The sequence below is a fragment of the Ambystoma mexicanum genome, chromosome 8 (assembly GCF_040938575.1).
Source record: "Ambystoma mexicanum isolate Mex_15411 chromosome 8, UKY_AmexF1_1, whole genome shotgun sequence".
NCBI classification, from domain to species: Eukaryota; Metazoa; Chordata; class Amphibia; order Caudata; family Ambystomatidae; genus Ambystoma; species Ambystoma mexicanum.
In genome coordinates this window covers 995,485,006-995,507,573 of record NC_090929.1, presented here as the reverse complement: position 1 = coordinate 995,507,573, position 22,568 = coordinate 995,485,006, and the positions used below count along the sequence as shown (strand labels likewise).

The window sequence follows — 22,568 nt, the reverse complement described above, 5'->3', positions numbered from 1 at the left end:
CCAAACACAAGGCACTGTTACTTTGACAAGTGGAAGAGATTCGTTATTTGGTGCCAGAATAAACAAATCAACCCGGTTGATTGCACTCCTTCCAACATTGTGACATACATGCTCCACCTGCTGGATGCAGGATTGGTTTTTAACTCTCTGAAAGTACACCTGGCTGCACCTGGCTGCCCTCTCGGCTTACACCACATCCCATAACAAGGTGTCGTGGTGGAAAGTACCAGTAGTTAAAGCCTTCATGGAAGGAGTAAAGAGACTTCACCCTCCTATTTCTAACCCACCGCCAGGATGGGACCTTAATGTGGTGCTAGCTAAACTCATGGGCCCCCCTTTCGATCCCATGCATAAAAGTAGTCTCAAACACCTGACTTATAAAACGGCCTTCTTAGTAGCCATTACCTCTATAAGAAGGGTCAGTCAAATTCAGGCTCTGTCAGTGCAGGATCCTTTCTTTACTATCCACAAAGACAAACTGGTTTTACGCACACAGCCTAGGTTCTCACCTAAATTTATATCTAAATTCCATGTAAACCAGTCCATCGAGCTTCCGGCTTTCTTCCAGAACCCGCAAAGCTCGGCTGAGGTGAAACTACACACCCTAGATGTGCTTAGGGCGGTCCTCTACTATGTAAATAAAACCAGACCGCTAAGGAAAACAGATCAACTGTTTGTCTCCGTAGCTACAGGCAGAGAGGGAGATCGCGTCTCTAAAGGCGCTATCTCGAAGTGGATTATCAACAGTATACAGCTGTGTTACTCTCTTTCTGAAAAAACTCTGCCTTTTACGCCAAGAGCCCACTCTACTAGAGGCATTGGGGCCACTCTGGCTTTCATTGCAAATGTTCCCCTCGACACCATTTGCAAAGCAGCTACTTGGAGCTCTATTCACACTTTTACTCAGCATTACTGCATTGACACTCATTCCAAGACAGATATACAAGTGGGACAAGCGGTTCTAAGACACCTGTTTGCTCATGACCCTTCTCACATCCCACCTCCTTCTTCTGGTACTGCTCGCTAATCTATGCACAGCATGTGATCTAAGCAGATTCCACAAGCCTCAGAAGGGATACATTACTCACCGTAATCGTATTTCTGATGCTTGTATCTGCTTAGATTCACATGCGACCCACCCTTCCTCCCCTCCGAGAGAAGGCGCATGATTGCTTGTAGTCTTACCTTTCTGTCTATCTGCTTGGATTATCTGTACTCACGCTACTCCTCATGCTTCCTCATGTCCGAAAAAATACAATCTGAGGATCCTAGACGCGTGAGGGATCTTGGGTACAGTGGACGTCACACTAGGGATAGTATTACTGGCACGCCTGTGTCGACGCCCATTTTCGAGTTTCGAAAAACAAACTGTAATACTCCGCAGCTTCCACTAGATGTCGGCCTATGCACAGCATGTGAATCTAAGCAGATACAAGCATCAGAAATACGATTACGGTGAGTAATGTATCATATATATATATATATATATATATATATATTTGTGTAAAATTTATAGTGTTTATTGAGGTATATATAAAATAAAAATTCTTTTATGATTACATCTGTGCGACATCCAGTACCTATTTGGTTCATGGTCTGGTAGATCTCTTTAATGAAAGAGAAAGGAGGGAATGTTTGAGAAAAAAGGTCTTAAGGAGAAGTGACACATTGGTTCCTCGATTTTGACTTGTTTTGTATGCTTAATGGGCAGAACCTCTGTGTCTTTAAAATAGCCCACAGTCTCTTTTTGTTGTTGCTGCTAATCCATGCCAGGCCCCATGCTGGAGAAGGAACAAGTTACTTACCTTTAACTGTTGTTCTCCAGCATGCGTATGGCATGGATTCACATGCGAACCCTCCCACCTACCCCTCTGCGGCTCTTCTCTTGGTCCTACTGCCACTTTACTTGCCACCAAATCTGAAGATGTCTGCCAGAGGAGGGGCTTAGGTAGAGGGCTGTCATTGGCTGGGGGCAGTATGACCCAGAGACCAGTGATTGGTTGTTGGGAGAAAGACAGTTCAGAAGTGAAACTGAAACTGATCTTTTCTTTACGGAGGATTTCCAGCCTGACTGGGAATATTCATGAGCATGTGAATCCATGCCAGACACATGCTGGAGAATAACAGTTACAGGTAAGTAACGTGTTCCTTCTTAGTGTGTGCTTATACATGTAAACAATTAATACATACATTCAAACCTGGGAGGGGGTGGCTGTCCTTTTGGGACAGTCAGCCACCCAGGTGCAACTGGGTCCAGACAGGCATGCCAGCAGACAAAGGGGTGTGGATTTTCGGACTCCCCATTTCCGGTCTTCTGACACTCTGGAGCCTCTGTGTTTTACACAACGGGTTCCCGCCAAAGATACAAATCAAACCAGGACCTCCCCCACCTAGGACGGCAGAAAGACCAAGATAGGACAGGCACACTAAAAATTGTTAAAAAAGAAAGAAGCCATCATTCTGACAGAATGGTGCATTACTGCGGCTGGTTTTATAGCCTGCGAGGAAAAATCACACACAAGTCTTAAAAGTATGTCCACTGCCACCAGCTATAATTGTAAGCTTGTCACTGTAAGAGAAATGTTAAAGGAGCAGTGTGAAAGGGGATACCATGCATCTCCTCAGCACGCCACATAAGGTGGGGTGTGCTGGTCTCAAAATAAAATGTTAAGGGGATGAAAATCCCTCTCTACCCTTGGGAACAGTAGCTCACACAAGGAAAGCCAGAGAAAATAAAAAGGGAAGCCCAAAGGGTTACCTAGCAACACTCCACATAAAGTGGTGCATGCTGCAACAATAAAATGTAGATGCCCAAAAAGTTATTAAAAAGGATAGTTTCAAGAATACACTATAGAGAGTTTGAAAAATGACACCCATAAAAAGAGTAAAAGGAAGGGTGGGTGAGGAAAAAGGTTCCAACTCGGGAACAAGGAAAACTAATCCAAATTTCCAGCAAAAATGTCTGGGAGTCTCATCGGTGAGGGAGATTTAACATAAAAATTAGTTTTACCTAACAGTAAGTAACCAGGAGTTAGACAGTACCTTCTGTGATGAAGAGGAGCGATGTCACAGTCGGGTCCCCTAGGTAAAACGACAGCAGCTCTGGTTTGGGTATCTGGCCTTGGTGGCTGATTGAAGAACCTTGGTGGGAGCAGATGGTCAGACTCGGTCACAGGGATGCGTAGCAGCTGATCTTCGCAGCACTTGGTTGAGGAGTCTCGACACAGGCTATTGGAACAGCGGCGGTTGCCACCTGGTTGCCACCTGGCAGACCTTCGTCCTTCTTTCTGTCTTCGACTCTTCTGAGGGGACTTCAACGATCATGATGGATTCTCTGTAGGCTCATACAGATGACCATAAGTTTGCAGCTGGAACTGCGCTCGATGAGACGATGCACTGTAGCAGTGCCAGAGGTTCTAGGGTATTCTGGTATTACAGGCCTGGAAGGTTGCAGCACTTCGTGGGATGGCTCAAACAGTAGCTGGTCTCGAGACTGGTTAGGTCCATCAGTCCAAGGGAGGAAGTCGTCTGGTCTGGATCTTCCCTGTCGCACAGAAGAAAGGGCTGGAGCTGCAGCAGTCACTGTCGGCATTGCCGTCACTGAAGGTGGCTGCCGACATCCTTCTACCTTCGGAGTGTTTCTTCCAGTGGTCGAACTCTAGCTTCAACATCAAGGCCCTTGCTTTTTATGCAGGAACCCAGACAATCGGCATGCATGCATGCAGTATTCAAACTTTGGGTGGTGACTGTCCCAAGTGGGCAGCCGGGCACCCAGTTAGAACTGGATCGAATCAGACCGACTGGAGGACTAAGACCTCAGGAGTTTCGGTATCCTCACAGCTTCTTGTCCTCCCAGACACACTGATGCCTCAGGGCCGGTTTCCCAATGGGAGCCCTTCGAAGACACAGGTGTGAGCAGGATTCCCTCCAAACCCCCACCCAGGTTAGCAGAGGAGGACTCAAGAAAGGGCAAGTCATTATGAGATGGTGAAAAAAAGACTGCGACCATTTTAGGTCAGTGGTGGCCCATGTGTCCTTTACTGCAGCTGCAATAACAGCCTTCATGTAAAAATCACGAAAAATCGGTAGAAAATATCTACTGCCCCCAGCCACTCAGACTTGCCACTGTAACTAGAAAGTTACAGGAGAATTGGGAAAAGGGATACAATGTGTTCCCTCAACACTCCACATAAGGTTGGGTGGGCTGATCTCGCAAAAGAAAAGCATAGGTAGGATAAAAAGTATCCCCCTATCCCGGTAGAATAAAGTTAGCACAGGAAAAAAAGGAAACCCGAAGCGGGAAGCTCCAGGAGCTTCCAGCTGCACTACACAGAAGAGGCTGTGTGCTGCAATACAGATGCCTCAAAAAGATGGACAGCAGACGCCATCAAAGATAACCAAAAAGAATTCCCAGAGTCAGAGAAAAAGAATGAGTGAGTGAGGAAAAGGTTCTAACTCACTCAGGAGAGTCAGATAAAAACCCAAAAGTCCAGCAGAAGTGCTGGAGGTGGGCGGGGCTCACTAAGTGGGGAGAATTACACACAAGATGGAAATTCTACCTAACACTAAGTATCCTAATCACACTTCACTGGAAGGTGATGTGTCGAATTGTAAAAATACAAGAATTCCAAAAGAGAAACAAAGTGTTTCAGTACTGGCAGTCTTACGGACTAGTCATTTTCCCCACAACAATGAGCGCAAGGCAAGGGAATTGAAACTGAGTGAAAGGGAGCACATGTACCTACTGATGCTTCCTGGATGCAAAGGGAGGCTGTTGGAGGAAGGACTCCCTGGAGGAAATCAGTAAAAGCCTGGAGAGGCTGGAAGAGAGATTGAGTTCTGTTAAGTCCTGAAAGCCCTTGAGGAGGAAGGCTAATGGAAGGCACCTCAGCCCTTCTCAGCTCCTTGGGGGTTGGTGTGAGGGAGGGACTGGAGGCATCTCAGCCCCTCTCAACTCCTTCAGGGTAGGGAGTGGACTGGAAAGCCAAAGGCTGAGGCTTTCTGCGCTTGAACTCTAGCAAGACAATGGGCCTCATTGCGACCCAGGCGCTAATGGGTTAACGGCGCAGTAAAAGGCTGCAGCGCCGTTAACCTATTAGCGCCTAATTACGAGGTCCCTTTGCGGGACCCGAACTTAACGGCTGGTTTTACCAGCCATTAAAGTAGGGACCCGCAAAGGGACCTTGGTGCTAAGTACGGTGCCGCAATTTGCGGCACCGTACTTGGCGCCTTCCCCATTCCCATTGAGCTCTATGGGGCAAAAAATGGGAATGGGGAAGGGCCATGGAGGAAGGGGGAATTAACGCCCCGCCAACCTTGTAATGGGGTGGTAATTCCCCCTTTCTCCATGGCGGAGTCGGTAAGTTACCGGCATGGACCATGGTGCTATTAGCACCATGGTCCTCCGCCTGGTTCGTAATGAGGCCCAATGAGTTACAGGCCCTGACCGGAGGGGCAAAGGCCTATCCGAGAGGCCTGCTGGTGATATGAAGGGATCCAGATTAAGAAAGGCATATAAGGGGCCGGTCTTGACTACTGAAGCCAAGGTCCAAGAGGGACCTGTTGCAAACCCTGAGTGACCTTAAGATCAAGTTTGTTTGGCGTTAGAATAGGCATGTACTTTAAAGAGTAGTTTTTGGACTATTGCTCTAGTCAGACATTTCAAACCTTTGAGGCATTAGCATAGGGGAGCCGTGAGGCTAAAGACTTGTTAAGATTGGATTACGATTTTTCTACTGGCCTTATCATTTAGATATTTCTTTGTATAATAGGGCAAACTATGAAAGGGTGGTGACTTGTTTAAGTAGGTATTGGATCCACTGTTAAATTACAAGGGGGGCAGTGGGAACATTCATGAAGCACTATTGAGTTTAGCCCATCCTGACAGTTTCATGTAGAAGTACTTCAGTTATAGAGTTCGCCCTAGCTCCTGTTAAGTGTTTGCCCAAACCTGCTCTAATGCTGGGAAGGGTAATGACATCTTTATAACTATACCATCTGGGGTTGTATCTGTTCTTGACACACCACAACTAGCAGAATTCAGAAAAAAGAAAAGCCAGGCCAATTTCACTTTAGGTTAGCTTTGTTGATACTCATGTACAACACTTGCAGGAATTTTAAGAATCAGTATAATAATTATTAATCAATATCTGTGAAGTTTGGACAGACTATCACAAATGAAGTATTCAACACAGTGGAATTTAATAAAGTGTACCCTGATCTGTTAAATCACTTTTTTTTCAGGGGTAAACATTGATGTGGAATCTCTTCCCCGTAGAGAATCATCGTTGTTCATGGTTAAGCTAGGTGCGCTCTATCTTCGAGATTTATCAACAGAAGGAACAATCTTCCCTGTTCTTGTTTTCCCTAACCCTGTAAGTAACTCTTTACAATTGCATTACAATAAAAATAGTCAAAGGAAGAACTCTAATTTGAAAGGTCTTTATTAGTTAACAGAAAAAGAACTAAAATATAATAAGTATCACACCACAGTCACTAGAAGCATCCTGTTTGTTTTTTGTTATTGGATTACAAAATAAAACTGTTTTAAACTATATTTTGGGTACATTGGCCTCAAACTCTAGAAATTGTATCCAAAGGTTAAACTTCAATTTTAGATATTGGATTGAATTTCAGATTTGTTATATTTTCTGATGTGATATATACATTATTTTGTGATTGCCCATTTTGAAGGAAGTGATAAGTTTACCCTTGAGTGTTTATTTATTTGGAGCTTTCTATTTATCTTTTGTTCATAGTTAAAGGAAGTTGGCAGTGTCTCACAATCCTCTGTGCAAACAACATCTTCAGCAACATCTGATCAATTGAATGGTAAGGATTTCCATTTTTTGGACATATGTAGGATGAACGTGGTTCATTGATTGTTCACTTGTTTCCCAAAGCACTATAAATGAGAGAACTCAACTGTCTGTTTTCCCCTTTTCTGCTGGTCTGAGAGTTCCGCAGCAGTGCAATTCTACAAATCTCAAGCATTTGAGGAGAAACCTGCTTAAATGCCACACTTGCTTCACTTGATGCTGGAATGCTCATTTAGGTCAAGGGACTTTAAATGGGCTTAAACTTTCAGAACTCCTATTTTTAGGAAAGCTTTTTTTAATTGAGTTTCCCTTTTCAAGCAACACAGGGCCAGGCACTGCTAGGGTGAGCTCACACCAATGTCTGTCTGAAATGCTAACCACCAGTGAAGCGCAGTTGGCATTTTGGAACAATATGTTCTCAAATACTTGAGATGTTTTCAGCTTTTATTTTTGCTATGCGAGTCGATAATCTGTACAGCAGAAGACATACTCCCTTTTAATATATGTTGTCCTTTAACTGGTCTAATCATAATTTCATTATGCTTTCTAATTTTCAATTCTCAAATAAAAACTCTCCTAGAACAGTTCATTCACACGATTAATAACCCCACAGTAAAATGTATGTCTGTATGTGGTGCTTTTGTATTATAAATGAATGGTTCATCCCTTGAAAAAAATACTTCTACAATAACAGTGATTCCCATGTGGTAACTTGTACCTCGCACTGGCTGCAACATTCGTGGTCTCTTGGCGCAATGGCAGATCTGTAATGGAAGGAGGGTTGGTTGGTTGTTAGTGGGATTGAGATGAAAAAGAGCAAGAGAGCTTTGATGTGCTGTTGGCAGCTTCAGTTTATAGAAACCGGTTACTGAGCATGGGGCGTTTTTGGTTGGTGGGCGTCATGTGGTGTTGAGGTATGAGTGTGTATGGGTGCTTTGTCTGTACTTGTGTTAAATATCTGCGTATTCTAGATAGTATTCCACTGGGAGCCCATTGGTGCCAGGTGATTTACCCTTCTGCATTGATCGTAATGCTCGCTCATTCTCCTCTATTTCTATCAGGGCTTTTAGTGTCTCTCTTTGGGATTCCTTCATTCTGGGCATGTGCTATTTCTAACAAATCTGATGGCTCCTCTTCCGAGTACATACATTCACTGGAGTATAATGTCTTATAGTACTCTTGGAAGACGCTATTCTGTTGTTGTGTGGCTACTCTAGATCCCCCCTCGTCATTGATTGGTGTGATTGCCCCCATAGGGTGTTCTTTTCGGATCAACCATGCCAATAGCCGACCAGCTTTATCTCCTTTCCCATTTATTTTCTGGGTTTATTGGTCCCTGTCAAATCTAAACAATGATTTTTGGTGTGTGTTTTCGGTACTAATTGCCTCTGCCAGATATGGGCCCACTGCCTTTCCTGTGCCCAAGTCGATTTTCAGATCTCTGATCAATATTTCTGAATCCCTTCGTTTTTTGGACAGTCTTCCTTAACCCCACTATCTTGGATATGCAAACACCCCTCATAGATACCTTGAGAGCTTCCCACATGATGCCTACTTTTTCCACTGAGCCCTCATTGTTATCCAAAAAAGAGATGATCTCTTCTCTTTGTCATTTTAAATGCCCTGTCCTGCAGTGACTCCACATTCAGGCCCCAGGTTGGATTTGCCGGACGACGGCGTCCTACTTGTAATATCATAAACCAGGGGGGCATGGTGGGAGGGCATGGTCTGATAACACTTTCCCTGGATATTCAGTCTGGGAGAATCTGTGTGCATTCTCTGCCCGTAAATAAGTAGTCCAAGCAAGTGTGTGGGCCATTTACTGGTGAGTAAAAGGAATACCCTCTCATCATGTGATCCTCTCCATAATTCCTGCAAGTCCAGCTCCGATACCATTCTGTTGAGAGATTGTGTCGAGCATGGTTGCTCATAAACCCCTGGTTCGGTCTTTGTCTGGGTCTAGATAACAATTGAATTCCCCTCCCTAAATAAAAATATCTGCTCTGTCTCAGCCCATGAATTCCTCAATCTGTTGGAAGTATTCTTCATTGTCAATGTTAGGTGCCTAAGAGTTCAATATGCAAATCCTCTGCCCTTCTAAACTACCCCGTATTATCTTTGTACGCCCCTTTGACTCCCCCTTAGATGCTTCCAACTCCAACGGTACCTTTGCGTCCACCCAGATCAGCACCCCTCTGGAATATGTTGAATATGTCCATCCCACCAGTATGCCCCCCCACCTTTTATGCAGGTCTGCTTCGATTAAATGTGTCTCTTGTAACACTGCCAACTGAATGCCATGTTGGCGCAGAAACTGCAAGACTGGAGCGTTTAGATTTATTTCCCAAGCCACCTACATTCCATGTTCCTATTTTTATCAGCATTTATCCCTTTTGATACATGACCTCCCACCTAGATCTTTCCCCTTCTTGGTATGGCACTGCATTTCCTCTTGTGTTCTCAACTGTGCCTGTCTGTTATCCAGCCAGGCCTTCCTCTCAGATAAACCGGTGTTCCAACTGTAACTATGCTGGTAGTTCCTTATGTTTTTGTCTTGTTGACAAACTACTCCCATCAGTAGAATTGCGCTGTCATTCCCCTCCACCCATATCTTCCCCCAAGCTGACCCCTACCCTCAATTTTCCCCCTCCCCCGCCCCCACCTCTTCAATTCCCCAACATTTTCCTTAGACTAGAAGTTTCCTACTTTAAGCTGTGGCAGCTGTCCACCACTAGACATCCTCAAAGAAACTTTGGTATGACTGCTTGCCCTTTTCGCACTGCTTTGGATGGTTGCAAGGCCTGAGGGACTTCAGTTCGGGGTATGACCTCAATGCCGGCCCCAGATTCTGGTTCTCCCCTTCTCCTCCTCTCCCACGTCTCCGGTTTCTCAAACCGTGTTCTTAGAAAGTCTCAGTGGTTCTTTCTATCCCTGTCTCCTTGATTGGCTCCAGTTTGTGAACTTCCTCATAGCTTTTGGCTTTCTGTAGTCCGTTGTGCTCTTGGGTTGTCCCCCCATCCGTATTTAGCCTCTAACCAGGGCCATGCTTCTTTTGCTGACAGCAAGAGGTCTGATTGGTTGTCTACCAGTACCTTTAGTTTCGCTGGGAAGGACATCATATACGTCAAGCCATGTTCACGGAGCCTCTGCTTTACTGAGTCAAAGGACCACCTCTGTCTCTTTACTTCTGGGTGAAGTCTGGAAATATCAAGATCCCTGCAGTATCCTTTTGTATGCTACCAAGTTTCCTTGCCTCCTGTAGGATCGCAACTCGGTCCCTGAAGTTGAGTAGTTTGGCCACTATTTCTCGGGGAGGTGCCTCTGGAGGTGGTGGGCGACCTGGAACCCTGTGTGCTCTCTTGACTGTAAATAGCTTGGAAAGGCTACTGTGCCTTAAAGTGTCTAGTACAAACGTTTCCACATATAGTTCTGTGCTGTCTGCCTCCTCTCTCTCGGGCACCCCTATCATCCGGATGTTACACCTCCTGGAGCGTCCTTCTGCTTCCTCCCCTCTGTCTTTGAGGGTCCTTGTTGCCCCAACCAGGCCTTTGATTTGATTCTGCATGGATTCCACCACATCTTCTAGGTCGCTTATTCGCTGTTCCGCCAATGCCACCCTATTGTTCACCTTCTCAAGGTCAGCCCGCACCAGTGACACATCTACCCCCACTTCTTGAATCTTAGTTTCGAGTGCCTTCCTTGTGTCTTGTATGGCTGTCATGAGGTTTTCCAATGTCACCCCACCTGTCTGTCCATATGCCGGATCTCCTGCTTGTTGGTCCTGGGCTTGTTTGGTTGTTTTTGGTTTGGCTCCCACATATGCCTCCATCTTTTGTTGTCCCTTCACCATCGTTGTGAAGTAATTGTGGGCTTGTAGTAAAAGGAAAGGAAACACTGGGTGCTTCCCCCAGCTGGCCTTCAGCTAACACCCCCTTTGGTGCTTAGTGTCAATATGCTAGATGTGGCCTCTTCTTATTACTTCTTCCGGGGTAAGCCGATCTGATCCCCGATTCTTGATCCTTTCGCCTGCTCTGCCTTTTATTTCTCTGATACGTCTTTATTCCGTATTGTGCTGTGTCCCCTGGGCGGCAGGCAGTTAGTTGTCACCTCTTCTCTGGTGGCAAAGTAATTCCAGCTTTTGTGTGCAGTTGTGCCTGTGAAACGTGTCTGTCTATTGCCTTGATTTATTACCATGCCCGGGGGATGCCACGGTCCAAATTCTGTTTTTGTCCTCTGCCGCCGTCCCTCACTACCTGCGTGTTGTCTCTGGTGTCTCTATGGAGGACCCGTTACCTTCTGTGGTTCCGCCTCTGATTCCTCTCCTCATCAGTGTGGTCTGCTTGTTAGTTTGCTTGGTGTCCCTGGCTGTTGCCGCCCTCAATCCGTGTGTTATTGTAGGAGATCCCCACTGTCGCTGCTACTTCCGCTGGTACGCTATCTCCCCCTCAAGTCTGGTACTCCCTCTACGTTATATCGGATTGACGGGGTGAGAGGTTTCCGGTGTTTGCCCTGCTGCATATGAGCTCCCTCTGATTGCCAGTGCATCTCCTCACCTTCTAGTCGCCTCAGGCATTTTCTGCTGTTCTCCTTCAGTTCTTTTGACGGTTCGGCCAAGATGGCGTCCAGCACCTGACTCAATCCGTTCGGGTGATCTGCTAGGCGATTCCCTGTTTCTTCTTTCCTTCTGAGTAGAACATCTCATGGAGACTATGTTCTGCTGATATGTGTGAAAATCTCGTCTAATTTTCGGCTGGTAAGAGGATCTTTTCCTCCAGGATTTCGAAAGCCACCGTAGAGCGACTGAGGTTTAGGTCCACATCCTCACGCTTCTCGACAGCGCCCCAATCGGTACATTTTGAAAACGGAGTATAACCTTTGGAGTAATCGCACTCATCCCAATGAGAAACTAAATAACACTGATAATAAAAATCACTACAGAACTCAGAATACTTGTTCCAGTGGGAGAAAACTTCAGCAAGAAATTATAAAACACTTTGGGGCTCATACTCTGCCCAGTAAGAGAAGAAACAACCATAATCTGCCCATTGAAAGAAGAAGCAATATTCGGCCCACTGGGTGAAGGAATCACAGTAGTAGTCCCAGTGAGAATGAGAGAGAACCAGTCTTCAGTGTTGGCGTGACTCAGGAGAGGTGGACTGTTCATTGAGACCGCTGGAGCACTGGTGCAGAGGAGAAGAAGCAGGAGGAGTCAGAGCGAGAACCAAAGCTGTCCTGACTACAAAGGAAGTCCCTATCCTGCAAACTGGCCCAGTGACGCCAACCCGTAGAAAGCAAGGTAACAGGAATGACGGGAGACCTGAAAGGGAAGACTGGGATAAAGAGTACCTTCATCTACTTCTCCCAGTGGGTGGCCCGATGAAACTTCTTGTACTCGCCTCAGTAATATAAGAACTGGGCAAGAGAATAAGAATATGATATGGCATTTATAACTCACCTATACACCAGTGTTTCAAGGCGCGATTATATGGCATAACCAATGGGTCTGCAATAAATATCTCAAGGAGAAAGACGGAGCAGAGGAGGAGGAACAAGATGTTCAATGTCTTATTTATAAGCACTTAAAGATATACAAACACACAGAGGATAACCACATAGACATATTCAATATCGCTAGTAATCTCAGAGAAGACTTTTAGACACTTGAAATACATTGTACCAGAATATCCAATAAGCCCATAACGCTGAAGAGAGGCCTACAAAGAGAACGCAAATCTGAAGGAATGTCCAGAGAGCAAAACTATATTCATAACAAAAGTGTATCAAATTTTATTCACCATGATACAAAATATTTGTAAAAAAGTCAGTCAATGACACATTACTTTATATAGCATCATTATATCACATAACACGACAACATGGGGATACATAAAAACTAGCTAAAATGAGTCCATCACAACCATTCATAGTGCAGCATTCAAACCATAAATCACACTCAGTGACATTCAACCAAACAACAATAGCTAAAAAACATGACAAAGTTTAATTAACAGTAGGAGGTGGGATACACATTCCTCACGTCCCATCTGATTATTTTAGTATTTGAACCATTTTCTGACACACTAACAACAATAGACACAATTAAAAAACAATCTATCGCAAGGGTGGATCTAAAGAAAGAATGTTGTGTAGATCACATCCCTAGGGAGTAAGCCGAACCGGTTTCGACGTAGAGTGTATATTGGACAACGTCTTCATCAGGAGATATAGAGCGAAAGGCTTGTATGTATGACCGTACCCAAACAGGGTGGAAGGAGGGTCGGTAGGCTGGAATCTGACCGAGGGTCGGTGGGCTGGAGTCTGACCACAAAGAAATCTGCAGATGGAGAAGAGCTGCTGTGGGCTGTCCCCTGCAGTAGTAGATGTATAGGGGTAGCCTCCTTGATGATTTGTGCAGCAAAAGTGGATGGTGTCGGCAGGGATTGGCCTGATGGGTTACAGAGGCACTAGTCCGTGCGCGGCATAGACGGTTGGCAATGAATGCAGCATCCAGCGCGGGAGCCACTGTACCCGTACTGCGCGGCCGATAATACTGGTATTCACAAATCAAGGAGGCTACCCCTATACATCTACTACTGCAGGGGACAGCTCACATTAGCTCTTCTCCATCTGCAGATTTCTTTGTGGTCAGACTCCAGTCCACCGACCCTCTGTCAGATTCCAGCCTACCGACCCTCCTCCTGCCCTGTTTGGGTTTGTATTTGCGATTTATAATCATACTCTGGTCCAGAGTACAGAGTCTTCCTGCTTCTTTCTGTTCTTGTTATTCAAAGAGAACAAACAGGGGAGCCAAAGAATTGAAAAAGTCCCCTAGAGCAACTAAATAAATTGATCCAAGAGATGGCTAAAAAGTATCTACAAATTGTCTACTAAGGCCGAGGAAGCCTATCCATGAGAAGGGGGTCATTGTGGTCTTTTGTTATTTTTGTCTTAGTGGTCGGGACAGAGCAGCTTAGTTTTGGACGGAGGGCAGAGTGTTTACTTTGGACTCCCCAACAGACAACAAGCACCCTTGTTTGGTTAGGCAGGGAAATTCATAGATTAGGGATAGTGAGGCCTTTTCCACTTATTTGTTTCATAAAAGAAAGTCAAGAATCCCAAAAACTGGTCTGTCGTCTCCTTCTGACGTACCATATGTGACACAAAAGTATCTCCACTGCATTGTATGATGATGTTTGCACTGTTAAAAAGTTACACAAACATATACAAAGTAAAAAGAGTGGAAAACCTAGTTACCCAGTACTGATGGGCTGAAGGACTGATCAGTTTCCCCATGACAAATGAGCAAAAAGGCCAGAGGAGGGACGCTGAAGGCTTCACTTCCCTGTAAAAAGTCAGTACAGGTTCAAAATCAAAAGCACAACGTTTGGGAGTTCATAGAATATGGAGGAAAGGTTGCCTACAAGAGAAATCTTTCCTAAAGCTCCCCTTGGCTTAATGCTGACATTTTGGTGTCCTGAGCCATTTTTCTCTCCAGTAAAGTTTAATCCCGCCCTTATTAGGGTCTGCAACATATTTGTATATGTTTGTTTCTTTATTAGCCTTATAGGCTACTGGGGCAAGGGTACCACCTAAATACCCCATTTCGTCTTTGGCTGGGTTTCTCACCTAGCCAATATGTGAGTGAGGCTGGTGGTCCCTGCATACTTTGAAAGTAATTGACCACAGTTTAGCCTTTTTACCGTGTTGGTAGCCACTTGCTCCATGAGCAGGAGCCAAACAGCCACCTGGGGTTTAAGGCATGTTACCTGGCCATTCTTTGTGATCCTTCTTGTTCATGGTTTCATGTCAGGAAAGGCCTTTTTGATCCTATTACCTACTTTAGGTCCCATTCAGAGCTCAGAGGCTCGTTTGAAAGAATGGCATGTAGTTTTAACTGGGCAAAGGCATGTTCTAAACATTAAGCTAAATCCCTTTGTCGGTACCCATGAAACACGAGTGAGTCTGGCCTGCCCCAATTAGAAACTCACCCATTGTTTGAAACATGCATGACATGTGATTGGAGCGTGGTGGCTGAGCGTGTATGTAGTTTTCAGTGCAACTCTGGAGACCCAGACCCATTCGAAAAACTACCACGTGGAACTACATCTTCATAGCGGGAAGAAGACTGAGGCTTAGGGTCTGGACTGTAAGGAAGCTCGGGGACTGTGACCTATGATACTCGTGAAGGCGAAGCATGGCACCTTCCCGACCCAAGACATCCTGTATCAGGCTTTCTCTCTTGATCCGATGGAGATAGTAAAATCCTACTCCACTGCAGCTTGTGTGTGCTCCGCTGTTACTCCTGGACAGTGCAAATCACCAATACAGATGTGGGAACACCTGCTACACTGCTAGATACTGTACAGCATTGTTTCTGGTATCCTGAAGTGCTGCTCCATTGCTGGACTTGTCTGATTGAACCCTTCTGCTATTATTCATTCTAGGAAACCTCCTTTTGCAACCACGCATGCCCAAGTCCGATCCGCAGAGTCCACTTACCTCTCCCTAAGTGCTAGTATTCTGGCAATCTGCTGCTGTTCTACCATCCACCGTCATTTTGTTGGTTCAATGCTGTACTTGCCCGGGGTGCACTGTGCATTCCTTGTACATGGGACCTTAACAGTGACCCGCAGAAAACCAGATGTCTCAACTCGCCTATGAACCCTTATCCCATGGACCCTTTCTTCAACTTCCAGAGCCCTTATCCACATCTTTGGGCTCCTACTCCGTCATGGAGTTCCCATCTTCATTGTTTTGGGTGCTTCACCTGCAGACCTTCCTAGGCACTAATACAAAGACTGTATCTGTACCTGGCAACCATTCTAGTCCCTCCTGCAATCTTCATTCAAGGGTCTCTTGCTTGTTGACAAGGGTCTGTCTCTTCTCTGGCACGCTCCTTCATTGTCGTCGGCCTTAAGGTTTCCTCCTCTGGGTGCACCCTGTCCAACTTGGTAAGGCCAGTTTTTTTTCTTACAACCGGGAGCAGCCTATTGACTTTAACAATGTATCTAAAATGTTTACTTAGCAGAGTAACTGTATTGACTACTTGTTTCGATTGCCGTCTTGTTTTTTACAAACCCTTTACCTTATTGATTTTAAAGCTATTTTCTGACTTTTAGAATTTGCCTGCTTGTTGAGCTCCCTTTTTCAAATCGTCCTAACAATTACATTAGCGGAGGGGTCGCTAGAGAGCCCGATTCCAAGATGGCTGCATACTGCTGAGCTCCTCCAGAGCCGTTGAAGGGAGATTACGCACTGCTCCGTAGGACACAAACCAACCCTAAGTGGGGCGGAAGAGTGCTGGCCGAGTTTGGGCACTGAGCGGGCCCGGGAAGCCTGCAAAATCACTCTGTGCCTGGGAGCGCGCCTTGGCAGGATTCCATGCCCTGGCCCGGGCCATGAGAGCTGCAGCGCTGAAGACAGAGGAAGCAGTGGGTTCTTAGCCCTGAGTGTCCCCGGCGCTGCTGGGGGGGAAGACGCCTGGCGGGGGCCCATGGCAGGTCCATTGAGGAGCCACACCTCCTTGCCTGGGGGCACCCAGATCCTGCGACACCTCGCCACGCGAAGTGAGAAAGAGTCGCGCGGGAAGGTAACCCTGGCAGGGGTGACAGAAGGGAGCCTGACTGTCGTGAGGCAGGTGAGGAGCGGTGGGCACCGGCAGGGGGCCGACCCCCAGGTGATTGGAGCGGCCTGCGGCGGGCACTGAGCCCCAGACTTACACCCCAGATCCTTGCTGCAGGGCGGCTGCGGTGCGAACCAGTGGGAACGTCTTCCGGCGTGCAGCTGCCCCAGTATATTGCACACACGCGGGATCTTCATGAACAAGAGTCCACACATTGCAGTGGGGGACGGCGGGCCCGCTGCCCGCAAGTCGGTACATGCATGCAGAACCCCCAAGCCAGGGGAGGAGCCACCGCATTGCACCCCCAGCGAGACAGAGGCCTGGGTGAAACCTGCCGAGCACCGGAGCATGACGGCGAGCCAGCTGTGCCACCCGTGACCCCCAAGTACGCGGGAGGGCGGCCATGAGCGGAGGAGCGGCTTGCCCCCCCCCCTCCCTCCAGGAAGCATCCATTGATCCAGACATTTGGGTTAGCGGCGAGACGGTCCCCTCCCCTGGAGGCCGCGGGGCCTCGTCTCCCCCTGAGGGGGGCGAGTAGCCCCAAAGACCAGCAGGCACGGACCAGCCCTGTGACCAAAAGCACCACGATTGTAAGAGATGGGGCCGGCTCTGCCTTACACGGCGACTGGGCCCACCGGCTACACCAAGCAGCCTGCCCGACTGGACCCAGCAGTATCCTAGGGAATAACCTCTCACAAACTGCTGGAGATGGCTGGTGGGGAGGACACGTGCCCCCCCTGCATCTGTGGAACAAGGCCATTGAGGGGGGGAATTGGTCCTTTGACCTGTTTGAGCCCGCTGCCACCGGCACATGGCACAGGGCTAGAGCCAAAGGCTACAATGAGCACAAGAGCTGTACCCACAAAAGACACCACCTGCCGCTACCACAGGTCCAGCACCATCAGTGGCACGTCAGCGCAGAGCGGGACAGGGCCAGGAGGAACAATGAGCTGAATGGTGAATACCAAACTCGATGGCCTTGTGTATAAAGTGGACCGGATGCAAGAACGCATCGACCAAGAGAGCGGAAGAATGTCCGAGGTGGAGCAACGAGGGGGGGGCTTTAGAAGATACCAGTGGAGAAATGTCGCAGGCTATTCAGGGGCTGCGGAGAGATGTAAAACTGGTAAAGGAGAAGAACGAGGTCCTAGAGGCGAGATCCTGGAGGAACAACATCCGGGTGGTTGGAGTGCCAGAATCGATTCCCCAGCGTAATATGGAACTCTTTATGGAGACTTTTATAAAGGAGGTCCTAAAAGACCCCCCGCTGTCAACCCAGTTCCTGGTGGAGGGGGCGCACAGGGAGTCGCAGATCACTCCAAGGCCGGGTCAGAAGCTGCGCCCAATTATAGCACGTCTCCACAATTACAGGGACCGAGACGCGGTGCTACACAGAGCCAGGGATTTGGGGGATCTGATGTATGAGGGCTCTAGGTTCTCGTTCTACCCGGACTTCACTCCATCAGTCCAGAAGGCCTGCCTTTCCATTTTGGCTGCAAAGAGCCCTGCGGGACCAGGGAATCCAGTACGGCATGATGCACCTGTCCAATCTACGGGTCCAGCATGAAGGCCAGGCATACTTTTTTACTGACCCGGATGTTAAAATGGATTTCTGAACTCTGACCTGGTGGGCAGAGGTTCAGTAGGCCAGCCTAGTTTCTTGGAACAGGGTAACCTTCTGGACAAGCCAGACCAATCAAGGTATCTTGGCGGCGGTCGAGACTAGGTCTCACGAGGGGTGAGTGTGACTGAAAGACCTCAATGAGCACACAGAGTGAAGGACACTTACAAATCACTCCGTCAGGTGTAGATATATTAAAAATACAAATATATTTATTTCAAGGCCTTTGAGTTTGAACACATAAATCAAATCACAGTAATACTTATTAAGCCAACACAATCCTATCTAAATACATAGATACAAGACCTTTGGGGTCTAAAGGGTTAATGCACAAAATGGGTCCACAACCTAAAAGGGGAAGGAAACGGGCAGTGCAAATAGTCTTTTGTCCCTTCTGCATCCAACACACTCTTAACTAAGAGGCAGTCCAATCCCTACGAAGAGTGGAGCCTAATGCTCAAAATGTACATGCAATGCAAGCGCACGCAGTAGTTCAAATGGACAAAACGGGGTCTCTTCAAGGGTCTGTAGCAGCTCAGGATGGTGGGTGAGGCGATGAAGAATAGGTTCCCACTATTTGAGGAGGGCCTCCACTTGAGGGCAGAGTCGATTCCAAGAGTTGGGAATAGTTCGCACTAGCAGTGGAAAGACGAGGGGCCCCCAGGCGTTAAAATGGATGGAGGCGCAAGGGGCCACCGGTTAGGGTTGCAATTACTCACCGACCCCCGGCGCACTCTGGACCAAACTTCGGCAGTTGAGTCCACTTCGGTTGCAGGTTCAAGTGCGGCAATTTGACTGCTCAGCTGCTTCCAGCGGTGAAGATACAGTGATGATTCTCAAACAGGACAGTGGCGATTTCTCCGCTCCTGGTGGATGGATCAGGGCAGTTTCACTGCAGCAGGCTTCAGGGTCAAGAGGGGCACAAATGCAGTGCACCTGCAAAGTTCACCACCACGGCTGGGCGACACGGTAACCGCGTATACTGGCGCACTCGTCTCACTTCAGACCTGGAAATGCCTAGTGTACGAAATTCGGTGTGAGGGTGCCGTGAACACAGACCTAGGGCCTCCTCGAAACAGCAGCGTTATCAGGGCAAACAGTCTGCGTAAGCTGGTCAGCCCACTGGTTGGCCCAGGCACACTTCCGAGAAGGCTTACTTGCAGGTTTTGATGAAGGTGCCGAGAATAGTTGGTCCCACTATTCCAATGGGTCGAAGCGTCTTTGCAGACCTTCTAGGAAGACCAGATGCAAAGGGGTCCCACGGGACGACATCGGGCTCAGGGTGCCAAACCTTGGGTTTCCAGTGGTTCCTCGACTCAGCTTTTTAGTTTCAGGATACTTGGATCCTATCCTTCATTCAGTGAGAACTCCAGAGATCGACATGGTATTGGTGTTTGGGGCCTTCTCTTATCCAGAATCTCCTTTGCGCCAAAACGAAGAGGACCCAATGGGAGATCTGCTCACATACAGGCATACCATACGTGGACCAATCACGGACCACAGTGGTCCTAGGCATTTACAGCACTTCAGACTCTCTGGCCCCCAGGATGTGTATTGGAACCAGACGTTCCAGCCCACATCCCGGAGGCACACACACAAGGCATGCAGAAGCCTGCGAAAGCTTGGTGTTTTGCGGGAGAATGCATGCCCGAATAAGGTCTGACTCGGGTCGGTTCGACCTGGGGAAGGCGAAAGGGGCAAGATGGCCACTGAACAGGACAAAGAACCTTGTGGGATGGCCATTTTGGAGCCAGGCCACCTATTCCTGCCACACTCAGTAATCGCGGTTTACCTGGCAGGAAAGGGTTCAAAATATACGAAATGATAAGCTGCCACCAGCCCTGTCAGAGGCACATCTCCTAAAAAATCCTTTGAGAGTATCTAGGGTCTTTGGAAATGACCAATAGAACCAAGTGTACTGTACTGGAAGGTACATTGTTCACTTGTTACATGTTGCAGAAAAGTTGCAACATTGGAAAGGACTAAGGGAAACAAAGTCTCCCAGTACTGACTGTTTTAAGGGCATGTCAGTTTCCCCATAAAAAGTGAGCGAAAAGCCTAGAGGAGTGCAGCAGAAGGCTGAAAGTCAGACTAGTGTTTAAGATCAGCAAAAAGTTGGGGGGGTACACAACTGCCGCTGAAGTGGCACAGCGAGTAGAGCGCTCGCTTTGACATCTGTGCAGAGCCTGCGAACGAATCCCGGCAGGGCCAAACTCAGCCTTTCATCCTTCCGAGGTCGATAAATGAGCACCACACACCGTGGGTAATAATAAGCAGCGCGCAGATACCTGAGGGTTCGTAGCGCTATATAAATGCCAAATTATTATTAACTGGAGGGAAAGTTACACATAAATGGGAATCTTTCCTAACACCGTGTGCAGTGCATGATTTCATTGAATCCCTCCCGAAGAACCGAACTGACACATGATCACGAAGAAGAGACATGCAGGGTGACAACACCAGTCTTAGGGCAGTAAGGGCTGTGAGGGCTCATAACTATAAAGAGCTGGCATACTGGCACAGAGTAGTTGCTTCCTGATGGAGACTGAAAATGTGCATTTTAAAAATGATGTAATGAATCAGTCCAGCAGCATACTACAAGATTTGCTTAAGCGATCTCCCCTTCGGAGAGATCGCTTGGGGCGTGGTTTCTGGTGCTCCCGGGCAGTGCCCCTTGATGAACCTCTTGTTTAAAGGTAGTTGGTTGGTGGGGGGGGGGCGGTGTGTCACTGCGAGTTGTGGGCGGGCAGTGTGGGAGGGAAAGGGGGAAGTTGACATTGCAGGGGGTTGGGGGACGGGCGGGGTAATGTTGATGGTTAATGTTGCAATTGATTCACATCGCTCAGCCTCGAACACTGGGGCAGTCATCACCTACTTTGAGTGGGAGCCACGGCTGCTGCACGTACACCCAAACCATTGCCATAATGACTACCAAGGTAATTAGCTGGAACGTGCGTGGCCTGAACAACCAGTGCAAGGTCCGCAAAGTAATCCAGTTTTGTGAACGACACAGTGCCAAGGTGGTCTTCCTACAGGGGATGCACCTGAAAGGCAGTGCGAACGAGGGAGTTGCTAGATCCTGGGAGGCATCCAGACACTACACTTCTTTCTCGACGTTCTGCGCTGGTGTAATGACATTGATACACAAATCACTGGGGTTCCGGGTGGCTGAGGCAATCGTGGACCCTAACAGCCGATATGTAATTGTGTCCGGATCCCTGGGTGCCTCGAGGGTGACATTTGTTAACTACGCCCCAATGTGGATGACCCTGGCTCCTATGAGTCCCTAGTCCACATGAGTCATGGGTTCCTCCACACGTGCCAGATTTGGGCGGGCGAGTTTAACACTGTGCTTGACCCGGATAAAGATAGATCAGCGGGGGTGGCATACTCCAAAGCAACTGAGGTAATACTGTGGAACATGCAGACCTAGAGCTGGGTAACGTGTGGAGGGTACTACACCCAGATGTCAGGGAGTACTCCTTTCGTTCGTCAGTTCACGGTACGTCCTCGAGACTGGATTATATTTTGGCTGAACTCTTGCTTCTCCAACGGACGTCCGAGTGCACTCTTCTCCCAAGAACTGTCGGACCATTCGCCCTTTCTCTGGTCCATGAGCCCGGAAGAAGAAAGTGTGCAGCGGCCTTTCTCGAGATTCAAATCAGCTGCATTAACAGACCTAGTGCTTCGGAGTGAAGTTCTCGAGCTAATTAGATCATACTTTGACGTTAACCTGGGCTCCGTTAATTCGATGAGTACGATCTGGGAGGCTTTCAAGGTGGTGGTGAGGGGTGGGTGCCTCTTTGGAGTTGGGGGTACTAAAAACGATTTCCAGACAGCTCACTGAGTCCGAAACCAAAATTAAAGCCCTTGAGAGGCAGGTGGACGAGGGTCACAGGCTGGGGCCCGTGGCCGCCCTGCGGGTGGAGCTAGAAAGATTCCAAGACCTGGCTGAGAGGGAGATTCCGTTTTTGCCCGCCCCGCAATGGCCCGCAGATATGGTGAGGAAGGCCGCCCGGGCAGGCTACTAGCGACAATGATCCGCCATGAGAGAGGCGACATAAGACAAAGCGGCCGTGCGCACTCCGGAGGGAATGGTGGTGGTAAACCAGGCCGAAATCGCGACAACCTTTCGGCGATACTATGAGACACTATATGCTTCTGAGACCATCCCCTGGGGCGGCTCTAGTAGACTCAGTGAGGAGGCAGCCCTCACGCTGGACTCCCCCATTACAGCCGAGGAGATTATCGAAGCGATACAGACTCTGCCCATCTCTAAGGCGCCTGGGACAGACTGCCTTACGGCTGAGTTTTACAAGGTGTGGGACGCAGAAGTAGCACAACTAATGCTGAAGATGTGGGAAGAGAATCTGAGCGCGGGGAGCCTCCCCTCGACAATGCAGGAGGCCGTAATGACCCTAATTCTGAAGCAGGATAAAGACCCTCTAAACTGCATCTTGTACCACCCAATATCGTTATTGAACTTAGACGCGAAGATCTTTGCCGA

The 22,568-nt window shown here is 47.9% G+C and overlaps 1 protein-coding gene across 1 annotated transcript in view; it reads left to right on the top strand.

Annotated features, from left to right (window-relative positions):
- VPS13D (vacuolar protein sorting 13 homolog D) overlaps positions 1-22,568 on the top strand; it is a 3,263,180-nt gene that overhangs the window by 382,146 nt on the left and 2,858,466 nt on the right. The window contains exons 14-15 of the mRNA XM_069610908.1: positions 6,244-6,374; positions 6,759-6,831. Coding sequence (XP_069467009.1) covers positions 6,244-6,374; positions 6,759-6,831 — 204 coding nt within the window. The remainder of the gene's footprint in view (positions 1-6,243; positions 6,375-6,758; positions 6,832-22,568) is intronic.